This window comes from Ranitomeya imitator, chromosome 5 (genome assembly GCF_032444005.1).
Source record: "Ranitomeya imitator isolate aRanImi1 chromosome 5, aRanImi1.pri, whole genome shotgun sequence".
NCBI lineage: Eukaryota > Metazoa > Chordata > Amphibia > Anura > Dendrobatidae > Ranitomeya > Ranitomeya imitator.
Window position 1 is genome coordinate 417,250,545 of NC_091286.1, and position 13,338 is coordinate 417,263,882.

At 40.9% G+C, this 13,338-nt stretch overlaps 1 protein-coding gene across 1 annotated transcript in view; it reads right to left on the bottom strand.

Moving 5' to 3' along the window:
• Positions 1 to 2,477: 2,477 nt before the first annotated feature.
• Positions 2,478 to 13,338, bottom strand: part of LOC138637789 (platelet binding protein GspB-like) — a 40,648-nt gene continuing 29,787 nt past the window's right edge. The window contains exons 2-3 of the mRNA XM_069726712.1: positions 4,642 to 9,990; positions 2,478 to 2,521 (exon numbers count right to left, since the gene is read on the bottom strand). Coding sequence (XP_069582813.1) covers positions 2,478 to 2,521; positions 4,642 to 9,990 — 5,393 coding nt within the window. The remainder of the gene's footprint in view (positions 2,522 to 4,641; positions 9,991 to 13,338) is intronic.

Here is a 13,338-nt window from a genome sequence, read left to right on the forward strand (position 1 = left end):
TCAGAGTAATCCCTTTCACGGTGGACTTGCCAACTCCATAGTCGTGGAATTATCTTTAGCAGAGCGGGCAGATACTACATCCGCAGTAGACAGTAGTACACCACATGAAGAGACACCGCTATTACGTAGATCACAGCGTAGTACCCAGGGTCAATTACCGGCCAGGTATGCAGATTACCAACTATAAAGCTCATAATGTGAATTGTATATATGTTATGCCGTCTATAGTTAAACAGAAAATGTAGTATAGTCATTGTTATCAGTCTGCAACGTTTAAGCCCAGTGCCTACAGAGACTTGTCTGTATGAACTTCTTGCATATTCTTGAACTTTTTATCAGCCCGGAGGCACTAAATCAAAGCTCCGGAAAGACTGCTTTTTGAACTTTGCTTTTTGCTCTTTTTGAACTTTCTTTAGACTTTATATTGATAACTCCGTTGGAAAAATGGAACTAAATTCCTGGACACTAAGTACAGTGCCTTTCCTAATACCTTCAAGGATAGAACTGTATTAATGGACGCTATTTGAAGTGACTTTTTACAGAACTATATTTTTGTTTCCTTGAGTGGTTTTTGTAACTTTTCATTTTTAAGACTCTGTACATATTAATTGTTATTTCAAAATGTTATTGTCCCACAGTCCCGGAGTACTGTTCTTAACTAAGGGGGAATGTGGCACCCCTAGGGGTATTTGCCACAAAAATAGTTACTGACAGTAAATGCAAATACTAAAATAGCAAGACTGCACTACCACCTCCGGCCAGAAGGGGGAGCTCCAGAGACTCCCCTTGATCCATTCTGGTCTGAGAGAAGAACTGGCAGTTGGGCGAAGGAGCTGAAAGTGAGAGGTCATACAGTTGAATCTCTAACAGCCCTGTGACTGTTACCAGGCCTAAATCACCGGCCTGAGGAGAAGAGGGATAGAGAAAAAGGACATTGTGAGAACCGGGTAGCATTAATCACTACCCAGAACAGGCGCAAAGACGGATACCGGATCCGTGGCTGTATTCATTACATATAATACAGCAACCGGAAAAACGTGAGGTGATATCAGCTTCACTAGGGTCGGACGCAGCAACAGACACAGAGTTCAGCGGTACTCCTGGAGGGGGTAAGCCGATAAAAGGACTCGGGTTGCCCGTCGAACCAGGACCCGGAGGGGACAGATTGGGCCGGCAGCCAGTTCACATACAGCAGCAGGGCCACACAGATATTGCGTACAATAAGAGGCGAAGACCCCGGCAGGGTCAAAGTAACTCAGAGTTCCCATACAGACTCCGGTGACAGGACTGGTTGTAAATCCTTTTTTGTTAAAGTAAACTGGTTAAACGTTTCAGTGCCTCAGTCTTTCATTTGGACAATCGCCATCTATCCAGGATCGGGATCGTCACCGCTGGGAGAACCTGCTGCTGATCAAGAAAGTGCCTGTCCCCTCATGATACCCCTTACACTGTGCATTGCCTGAGGCCACAGCACCGGGTCAAGCCACCCGTGACATCCCCCTCAAGAGACAGACCCCATTGGTCCGGTGCTGGGTACCCCGGTCTCTTGGGCGTTACACTACGAGTTGCAAACTGTTGTTATAGTAACCAGTATGCTGCAGTGACAAGTACGTTGTAGTGACCAGTACGTTATGCCCAGCTCATATTTCTGAAGATATGCGCCCATTAATTAGGCAGGATCTCAACACTATAGAAATGACAAACATGTGGAAGCTATCTGTGGTTTACACTGTGGGGCTCAGAAGGGAGAGAGCATTTGGATTTGAGAGCACAGAATTTGATGAACTTATTTTAAGGGGCAAGGAGCCATTTCACTTTCTGTAGCCGTTGTGCTACCAGTAATGTGTAAGCCTCCTAAATTTCCATGAACAAATGATAGACGTGAGTGGGGACTTGCTTTTTTTGTGTATTGAGTTGAAGCTTTTGTTAGGAGCGTTTTACAAAACATTTCGAATTACATCCGGCGCTCTACACTAAGCACTTACTTTGGGGATTCCATCTAAATCTGCAAGTGACGTGATTTGGATGAAACCCCCAATGGATTCATTTACTATAATGAGGAAGGAACTAACCGAAACGTGCATCGGGGTGGAGGGGCTGCACGTGTGGTCTGATACTTCTTCCCTGGTATGTACATTGGTTGCACTTGCATTCAATACTAGACTTAAAGTGCTCATGGTGGTAGTTCATTGTAGTCACAATTTATATGAATTGATCCTCTTTACTGTGAGTGATAATGAACTACATGACTGACACTTGTCGCTACCTGTCCCGCGTTGTGTATGTTGAACTTTGGCACAAAGAATTCCCTAACTGCTGTGCATTTTTAATATGTTATTTGCTAATAAAGCTTTTTTTGCACATTTATTTACCTTTTGACCCTTGACTATTCTTCCCCCTTCAGTCTTTTTCACTATAATGAGGTAACAGAATTACTCTGGACTATATCTGGCATCTGTTCAGCATTGTCTTTCTTTTCAGATGTGCACAAAACTGTGGCCGATGGCACCTTTATTCAATCCTAAAAAGATGGAAACCATCTGATCACAGTTCCTATGGCATCATCCACTTTGCCTCCATCTGCCTCATTATAGAGAATCTTCTGTCAAAGGTTCCATCTGAATCACATATTTCAGAGATGTACACAGAAGCCCCGAAGTAAGCGCCCAGCGCACAGCGCAGGGTAAATGCGGAGCTTTACTGCGATCTTTGGGAGGCAAAATGAACAAAGCAGCAGGTGAAGTATTGGTTTTACTTATTTTTTATGCTGTTCGTCATGCACTATATGTGATTAGGTTACTTTATTCTTCAGCTTGGTGTGATTACAGCAATACCAGATTTATATCTGGTTTTTATGTTTGGCTGCTGTCACACATTAATAAACTCTTCTTATTGGAAAACCTAGTTTTTGCTTCACCATACTTTATGAGTTATAATTTTTTCATATTTCGTCCAACATGTGACAGCTTGTTTTTTGCGGGACGAGTTTACATTTTTATTGGTAGCATTTTCACACATATGGCATATTTTGATCACTTTCTTTTCCGATTTTTCGGAGGCAGAATGAACAAAAAACAGCCTTTTTTTAGGGGTTTATGTCATTCCACGTGTGGTAAAAGTGATAAGGCAGTTTAATTCTGTGGTTCAGTACAATTACAGCGATGCCACAGTTATATATTTTTTATATTCTGGTTCTTTTACACAAGAAAAACTATTTTATAGACAAAATAATTATTTTTGCGTAGCAATATTCTGAGAGCTATAACTTTTTTTTATTTTTGCACTGATGACACTGTATGATGGCTTGCTTTTTGCATGATAAGATGATGTTTTCAGTGGTACCTTTTTCTATATTTGTCTTTTTGATCGTGTTTTATTCCACTTTTTTGTTCAGTGATATGATGATGAAGCATTGTTTATTGCCTTGTTTTTTTTTTTTTATGATGTTCACTAAAGGGGTTAATTAGTGGGACGGTTTCACAGATCGCATCGTTGCGGACATGGTGATACCAAATATGTGTACTTTTATCATTTTCATATTTTTTTATAAAAATATTTATGGGTACAATATATTTTGAAGTTTTTTTTATTACTTTTTAATTTTTTTATGTTTTTTACAATTTTTTTAAAACTTTTTGCTTAACTTTTTCCAACTTGTTTACTTTTCCCATTATGGTACTTTTGTTTTTTGCAGGCTGATCGATTATATAGCATGGGGATGCATCAGCATCCCTATGCTGTACAAACTGTCAGCGCTTCACTGACAAAGTTGCTGATCATTCTCTGAGCATGATCTGGCAGCAATCTAACTCAGGTAACAAGGATGTCATCATCGGGTCACCATGGCAATTATAGGGACCCCGCGTGAAGTTGCATGGTCTCCCATCAAAGGGCAGAGGGGCTGTCATCCCTCTGCCTTCTCTCAAAATGCTGTGATGGTGTTCAATTGCTGCATTTAGGGGGTTAAAGTGCTGGGAGTGGTGCAAGAAACTGAGCGCCGGGTGTGAGCTTTCAGAATCAGTTGACATCCAGTGGCGATAGCGCGCGCACAGCCCGTGTGCACGCAACATCGCCGGCATGTACCCATATGTCTCAGTTCAAAAAGTTTCAGTTCACAAGGATGTATGGGTACGTCTCAGGTGGAAAAGGGGTTAAAATTTGAAATACATACTACTAATGTAAAAAACACTTTAATTTCCAGGTAACACATTTAAGACAGTCATATATTTACGTTACATTGGAATCTGAGATAAATATAATACTTACGAGCTGTAGTTATCATTGTGGTTGTTGACTCAGCCAATGCAGAAGTAGTTGATAAATATCCAAAAGGTGTTGAAATGCTTGTATATTGTGTGCTTGTTGGCATCAAGGTCCATGATGTCACGGGTGTATAGGATATTACAGTGGTATTCTGTGTGCCCAAAGAAGTTAATAGTGTTGGGTATCCTGTGCTTACACCAGGCAAGGTGGCTGACAATGATGACACAGATGTTTCTGGCTTAACTGTGCTGGTACTTTTTGTAGTTATAGGCTCTTTTGTGCTAAGTTTGGCCGTACTGATAATATGTGAGGTGATAGGCATCCCAGAAGTTGAACTTCCAGCTGTTTTTTCTAAACTGGTTGTTGATGGCATAGTACTGCTGTTGAGGATTTCAACAGTAGGTTCTTTCTGAGTTGTGGACATTTCTTGGGCAGTGCTAGGTTCCATGGAATTTGTGGTCTTTTCTTCAGTTATGGAAGATGATATTGGTACTCTGCTACTTGTACTGATATGAGGAGTTGATATACTTTCATCTGTAGTCAATTCTAGAGGAACACTTGTACTGGTGCCAGCTGTTGATATAATTTCCTCCTTAGTCACGTCTGGAGCACCACTTGTACTGATATCAGGCATTGATATACTTTCATCTGAAGTCATTTCAAGAGGAGCAGTTGTACTTATTTCAGGCTTGGACATATCTTCTACTGTATTCTCTTCTGGAGTAACACTTGTACTGATGCCACTTGTTGATATACTTTCTTCTGTACTCACTTCTAGAGCAGCACTAGAACTGATATGAGGCATTGATATACTTTCCTTTGTAGTCACTTCTGTAGCAATACTTGTACTGGTTAGAGGTATAGATGTGCTTTTATCAGTAGTCACCTCTAGAGGAGTACTTGTGCTGATATAAGGTGTTGATATATTTCCTTCTGTAGTCAGCTCTATAGCATCACTCATACTGATATCAATCGTTGATATACTTTCTACTGTAGTAAATTCTGGAGCATCACTGAAATAAGCTGTTGATATACTTTTAACTGAAGTCACTTCCAGAGGAGCACTTGTACTGATATCTGCTGTTGAAATACTTTGTTCTGTAGATCCTTCTGGAGCAGCACTTGTATTGATCTCAGGTGTTAAAACATTTTCTGATGTAATCACTTGTGAAGGAGTACTTGTACTGATATCAGGTGTTGATATGCTTTGTTCTGTAGTGACTTTCAGATTATCACTTGTGATAATATCAGGTGTTGTTATAATTTCATCTGTAGTCACTTGTGGACCATCAGTTGTGCTGATTTCAGCTGTTGATTTAATTTCATCTGTAGTCACTTCTACATTACCATTTGTACTGATTGCAGGTGTTGACACACTTTCTTCTGTGGTCACGTCTTGAGCAGCACTTGTACTGATTTCAGCTGTTGGTATACTTGTTTCATCTGTTGTCACTTCTAAAGGAAAACTTGTACTGACATCTGCTGTTGATAGACTTTCTTCTGTAAACACTTCTGGAGTATTACTTGTACTGAAATCAGTTGTTGATTTACTTTCTGAAGTAGCTAATTCTGGAGGAGTACCTGTACTAACATGATGTGTTGATATTCTATCACCTGTAGTCACTTCTGGATCATAAGTTGTGCTGATATGAACTGTTGACATGCTTTCATCTTTAGTCACTTCTAGAGGTGCACTTGTACTGGTATCTGCTGTTGATATAATTCCTCTTGTAGACCCTTCCGAGGCAGTAATTGTACTGATATCAGGTGTTGATATACTATCTGATGTAATTACTCTTGAAGAAGCACTTGTACTGATATCAGGTGTTGATATGCTTTGTTCTGTAGTGACTTTCAGATTATCACTTGTGATGATATCAGGTGTTGTTATACTTTCATCTGTAGTCACTTGTGGACCATCAGTTGTTCTGATTTCAGCTGTTGATTTAATTTCATCTGTAGTCACTTCTACATTACCATTTGTACTGATTGCAGGTTTTGATATGATTTCTTCTGTAGTCACTTCTTGAGCAGCACTTGTACTGATTTCAGCTGTTGGTATACTTGTTTCATCTGTTGTCACTTCTAAAAGGAAACTTGTACTGACATCTGCTGTTGAAAGACTTTCTTCTGTAGACACTTCTGGAGTATTACTTGTCCTGATATCAGGTGTTGATTTACTTTCTGATGTAGCTAATTCTGGAGAAGTACCTGTAGTAATATGATGTGTTGATATGCTATCTTCTGAAGTCACCTCTGAATCATCACTTGTGCTATAAGCTGTTGATATGCTTTTATCTGTAGATACTTCTAGAAGAGCACTTGTACTGATATCTGCCGTTGATATACTTTCTCTTGTAGACCCTTCCAATGCAGCACTTGTACTGATATCAGGTATTGATGTGCTTTCATCTGTAGTCATTTCTTGAGCAGCACTTGTACTGATTTCCGCTGCTGATATACTTTCATCTGTTGTCACTTCTAAAGGAGAACTTGTACTGATATCTACTGTTGAAATACTTTCTTCTGTAAACCCTTCTGGAATATTACTTGTGCTGATATCAGGTGTTGATTTACTTTCTGAAGTAGTTACTTCTGGAGGAGTACCTGTACTAACATGATGTGTTGGTATTCTATCATCTGTAGTCACTTCTGGATCATAAGTTGTGCTGATATGAACTGTTGACATGCTTTCATCTTTAGTCACTTCTAGAGGAGCACTTGTACTGGTATCTGCTGTTGATATAATTCCTCTTGTAGACCTTTCCGAGGCAGTAATTGTACTGATATCAGGTGTTGATATACTATCTGATGTAATTACTCCTGAAGAAGCACTTGTACTAATATGATGAGTTGATATGCTATACTCTGTAGTCACTTCTGCATCATCACTTGTACTGATATCAGGTGTTGATATACTTTCTGATGTAGACCCTTCTGGATCATCACTTGTACTGATATCAGGTGTTGATATACTTTCTGATGTAGACCCTTCTGGATCATCACTTGTACTGATATCAGGTGTTGATATACTTTCTGATGTAGACCCTTCTGGATCATCACTTGTACTGATATCAGGTGTTGATATACTTTCTGATGTAGACCCTTCTGGATCATCACTTGTACTGATATCAGGTGTTGATATACTTTCTGATGTAGACCCTTCTGGATCATCACTTGTACTGATATCAGGTGTTGATATACTTTCTGATGTAGACCCTTCTGGATCATCACTTGTACTGATATCAGGTGTTGATATGCTTTGTTCTGTAGTGACTTTCAGATTATCACTTGTGATGATATCAGGTGTTGTTATACTTTCATCTGTAGTCACTTGTGGACCATCAGTTGTTTTGATTTCAGCTGTTGATTTAATTTCATCTGTAGTCACTTCTACATTACCATTTGTACTGATTGCAGGTTTTGATATGATTTCTTCTGTAGTCACTTCTTGAGCAGCACTTGTACTGATTTCAGCTGTTGGTATACTTGTTTCATCTGTTGTCACTTCTAAAGGAAAACTTGTACTGACATCTGCCGTTGAAAGACTTTCTTCTGTAGACACTTCTGGAGTATTACTTGTCCTGATATCAGGTGTTGATTTACTTTCTGATGTAGCTAATTCTGGAGAAGTACCTGTAGTAATATGATGTGTTGATATGCTATCTTCTGAAGTCACCTCTGAATCATCACTTGTGCTATAAGCTGTTGATATGCTTTTATCTGTAGATACTTCTAGAAGAGGACTTGTACTGATATCTGCCATTGATATACTTTCTCTTGTAGACCCTTCCAATGCAGCACTTGTACTGATATCAGGTATTGATATGCTTTCATCTGTAGTCATTTCTTGAGCAGCACTTGTACTGATTTCCGCTGCTGATATACTTTCATCTGTTGTCACTTCTAAAGGAGAACTTGTACTGATATCTACTGTTGAAATACTTTCTTCTGTAAACCCTTCTGGAATATTACTTGTGCTGATATCAGGTGTTGATTTACTTTCTGAAGTAGTTACTTCTGGAGGAGCACTTGTACTAACATGATGTGTTGATATTCTATCTTCTGTAGTTACTTCTGGATCATAACTGGTGCTGCTATGAACTGTTGACATGCTTTCATCTTTAGTCACTTCTAAAGATACACTTGTACTGATATCTACTGTTGATATAATTCCTCTTGTAGACTCTTCTGAGGCAGTACTTGTACTGATATCAGGTGTTGATATACTTTCTGATGTAATTACTTCTAGAGAAGCACTTGGTCTACTATCATGTGTTGATATGCTATCTTCTGTAGTCACTTCTGGATCATCACTTGTACTGATAACTGCTGTTGATATACTTTCTGATGTAGACCCTTCTGTGGCAACATTTGTACTAATAGCTGTTGATATGCTTTTATCTGTAGATACTTCTAGAAGAGCACTTGTGCTGATATCTGCTGTTGATATACTTTCCTCTGTAAACCCTTCTGGATTAAAACTTGTGCTGATATCAGCTGTTGATATACTTTCATATTTAGTCACTTCTAGAGGCGCACTTGTACTAATATCTGTTGTTGCTATACTTCCTTCTGTAGACCGTTCTAAGGCAGCACTTGTACTGATATCATCTGTTGATAAACTTTTATCTGTAGACACTTCAATAGGCGCACTTGTACTGATATCTGTTGTTGCTATACTTCCTTCTGTAGACCATTCTGAGACAGCACTTGTACTTATATCATCTGTTGATAAACTTTTATCTGTAGACACTTCTAGAGGAGCACTTGTACTGGTATCTGCTGTTGATATAATTCCTCCTGTAGTTCCTTCCGAAGCAGCACTTGTACTGATATCGGGTGTTGATATACTTTTGGATGTAGTTACTTCTGGAAAAGCACTTGTACTAATATGATGTGTAGATATGCTATCTTCTGCAGTCACGTCTGGATCATCACTTGTGCTGATATCAGCTGTTGATACATTTTCATCTGTAGTCACTTCTAGAGGAGCACTTGTACTCATATCTGCCGTTGACATACTTTCTCTTGTAGACCCTACTGAAGCAGCACTTGTACTGATCTCAAGTGTTGATATACTTTCTGATGTTGTCACATCTGAATCTTTACTTGTGCTGTTATCAGCTGTTGATATACTTTCATCTTTAGTCATTTCTAGAGGATCACTTGTATTAATATCTGCTGTTGCTATATTTCCTTTTGTAGACCCTACTGAGGCAGCACTTGTACTGATATCAGCTGTTGATATACTTTTATCAGTTGTTACTTCTAGAGGAGCACTTGCACTGATAACTGCTGTTGATATACTATCTGATGTAGACTCTTCTGAGGCAACATTTGTACTAATATCAGCTGTTGATAAACTTTTATCTGTAGATACTTCTAGAGAAGCATTTGTACTGATAACTGCTGTTGATATACTTCCCCTTGTAGACCCTTCTGAGGTAGCACTTGTACTGATATCAAGTGTTGATATATTATCTGAAGTAGTTACTCCTGGAGGAGCACTTGTACTAATATGATGTGTTGATATGCTATCTTCTGTAGTCACTTCTGGATCATCACTTCTACTGATATCTGCTGCTGATATACTTCCGTCTAGAGACACTTCTATATCATTAAATGTACTCATATCAGGTGTTGATATATTTTCACCTGGAGTCACCTCTGGTGCATCATTCACACTGACAGCAATATATGTGGTAGCTTCAATGGTATTGACACCTGTTGGAAAATAACAAAGAAGAAAATATTAGAAAAAGTTCTTCTGAAAATCATGCTGACAACTGCATACATTTTATATAAATTATATATATAAATATTGTGAGGCAGCGACCGGTGTTATTTGCGAAGGTCCCTATATGTCCCACAGGATGCGCTCCGAAGTGTATTAAGGCAATGGGAGTGCATTGCAGTCACAGGCGTAGCTGTGATTGCAATGCAGAATAAAAGTAAGTGTTGTCTTGGGCAAGCTATTTGTCCAAGGCAGATTTAGGAAAACCTGCCATGGGCTTTTATTTTTAAAATGGACTACAGGAAGCTAGCGAGGCGTTTTCTCTCCTGACTGGGTTTTCCTTGTGGCCTACGGCCACAGGTTTATTGTTACAACCAGAGTTGAGCGACTTTTACTTTTTTAGGATCGAGTTGGGTTTTGCAAAACCCGATTTTGTCAAAAGTTGGGTCGGGTGAAATCGGCCGATTATTGCGAAAAGTCTGAAACACGAAACCCAAAGCAAGTCAATGGGGAATCAAAGTCGGCAGTGAGTGGAGGACAGGAAAACACCTACAGTGCCCATTTTAATGCCAAAAACATCAATTCTTATTACTTAAGCTTGTCAATCCTAATTTACTTTATAATAATAGTTAGGCATTGAAAACAGGGGCATCATTTGGCTAAAGATGTGGGGGCTAGGGCTGGCTCAAGATTTTCGTGGGCCCAGGAAACGCGGAATACATCACGGCGGTGGAGCAGGGAGAGGTAAGTATTTCAATTTTGCAAGTGCTGTGATCCTGAGCAAGCAGGGGGGGCCCACTCGGTGGCACTGGCACAGGGCCCCTCATAGTACGGCGGTGTGTTTGACGGCGGGTGGCGCCTCCCACTGGCAGATACACTTTTGCATACTATGAGGGGCCCTGTGCCAGTGACGTCACTAACGAGTATGCCCCCTACCTGATGAAGGAACCTGCACTTTCATCTGCACCTTCCTCTTTGACCCCGTGTAAAGTGGTATAGTATGTGGGAAGGGGAACCTGACTTTCAGCAGGGTCAGATTCTGGCTATGTAGAGTGCAAGGGGAATGTAGTGGTCTGGGTCAAAGTACCAGCAGACTCATCTAGCAGTGGCTGGGCAATGGGCAGGATGAGGAGGAAACACAGATATAGGCCCAAATAATAAAGTAGGCTAAATGCAGTTCAAAATTGGTAACAGGACTAAACAGGCGGCATTGCATTATTCAGTGGAGGAAAACTGTAATGAGTGGTAGAAACAGTTAGTAGGCCCAAATAATAAAGTAGGCTAAATGCAGTTCAAATGTGGTAACAGGACTAAACAGGCGGCATTGCTTTGTTCAGTGGAGGAAAACTTTAATGAGTGGCAGACACAGTTAGTAGGCCCAAATAATAAAGTAGGTTAAATGCAGTTCAAAATTGGTAACAGGACTAAACAGGCGGCATTGCTTTGTTCAGTGGAGGAAAACTGTAATGAGTGGCAGACACAGTTAGTAGGCCCAAATAATAAAGTGGGCTAAATGTCTGCCGAAAAATTGTTCATAAATAAACAGGCGACATTGCTTTGCTCAGTGTCGGAAAATTGTAATGAGTAGCAGACTAAGTTAGTAGGCCCAAATAATAAAGTGGGCTAAATGTCTGCCAAAAAATTGTTCATAAATAAACAGGTGGCATAGCTAGGTACAGGGGTGGGCACCTCTGTTGATTAGCAGACAGTGGTAGTCGGCGTAAAGTATTAACTGGTCTAAATGGAGGCCAGGGCCCCTGTATATTTTAACTATCATCTATCATTTCAACAAATTTGTATTGGCAGTGCCATTGAAGGATTTAACAGCACAGACTACACAGTGGTGGAGAAGGGAGATGTAAGTATTGCAAGTGGTAGAGCACTGTTCGAGGTGGGGAGAACACTCCCTCGTGGGCGGTGGTACTGGCACATATTACGATGGTGTGTCTGACGTTTGTTGTGCACCACCACCGTCAGAGACACTTCATTGTACTATGAAGGACCCTGTGCCAGTGCCGTCGCCCAAGAGTGGGCCCACCCACCTGTCCAGGCAAACAGCACTCTCACGGGTGCTTGCGCCAGATGGTTACCACAGCCTTGTAGGGGGAGTCAGCCCATTTAGGGAGGTATAAAAATGGCCTATGGTGGACATTCAGCAGCTGCAAATGGAGGAATTGGAGCAGTCAGTAAGAGGAGGCCAAAAGGAAGACATTTTTCAGGCAAGCTACGTGTCAGCAGGGGAAGGTGGGGCAAAATTATTTGAAATCCATGATTGGTTAATTTTAATGAAAATTAGATCATCAACGTTCTGGGTAGCCAGACGTGTCCTTTTTTCGGTCAGTATTGAACCAGCAGCACTGAAGACTCTTTCTGATTGCACACTAGCAGCAGGACAAGCAAACTCCTGTAATGCATATTCTGCCAATTCTGGCCAGGTGTCTATTTTAGATGCCCAGTAATCAAAGGGGAATGACCTGTGAGGGAGAACATCGATAAGGGAGGAAAAGTAGTTCGTAACCATACTGGACAAATGCTGTCTCCTGTCACTTTGAATCGATGCAGCAGTACCTGTCATGTCAGCGGTCATTGCGAAATCACTCCACAACCTGGTCATAAAACCCCTCTGTCCAACGCCACTTTGGATTTGTGCACCTCTAACACCTCTGCCATGTTGCCCCCTACGGCTCGTGTGAGAACCATCACCACCGCTGTGTGCTGGGAATGCCTCAACAAAACAGTCTACAAAAGTTGCTTGTTTGGTAGCCAATATTTGCTCAAGGTTCTCATGTGGCATGATATTTTGTAATTTTCCTTTATATCGTGGATCCTGGAGACAGGGCCAACCAGTAATAGTCATCGGTCATCATTTTGATAATGTGGGGGTCCCTTTTTAGGATACGCAAGGCATACACAGCCATGTGGGCCAATGCTCCAGGTGTCAATTCACTGCTTGGTCTGGGTTGAGGAGCACTTTCTTGCAAATCAACATCACTTGTGTCCTGCAAAAACCCTGTACCTGACCTTGCAACACCACCAGTTTCTATTGCCCCCTGAGATGCATCCTCCTCCCATAAATATTCATCCCCATCATCCTCCTTCTCTTCATCCACCACCTCGTCCAGGAGAGTTCCCTGAGCAGACAATAGCTGACTGTCATCAAGGCTTCCCTCCTCCTCGGCCGCAGACGCCTGCTCCTTAATGTGCGTCAAACTTTGCATCAGCACACGCATTAGTGGGATGGTCATGCTTATGATGGCGTCATCTGCACTTACCAGCCGTGTGCATTCCTCAAAACACTGAAGGACTTGACAGTGGTCTTGTAGCTTCAACCACTGCAC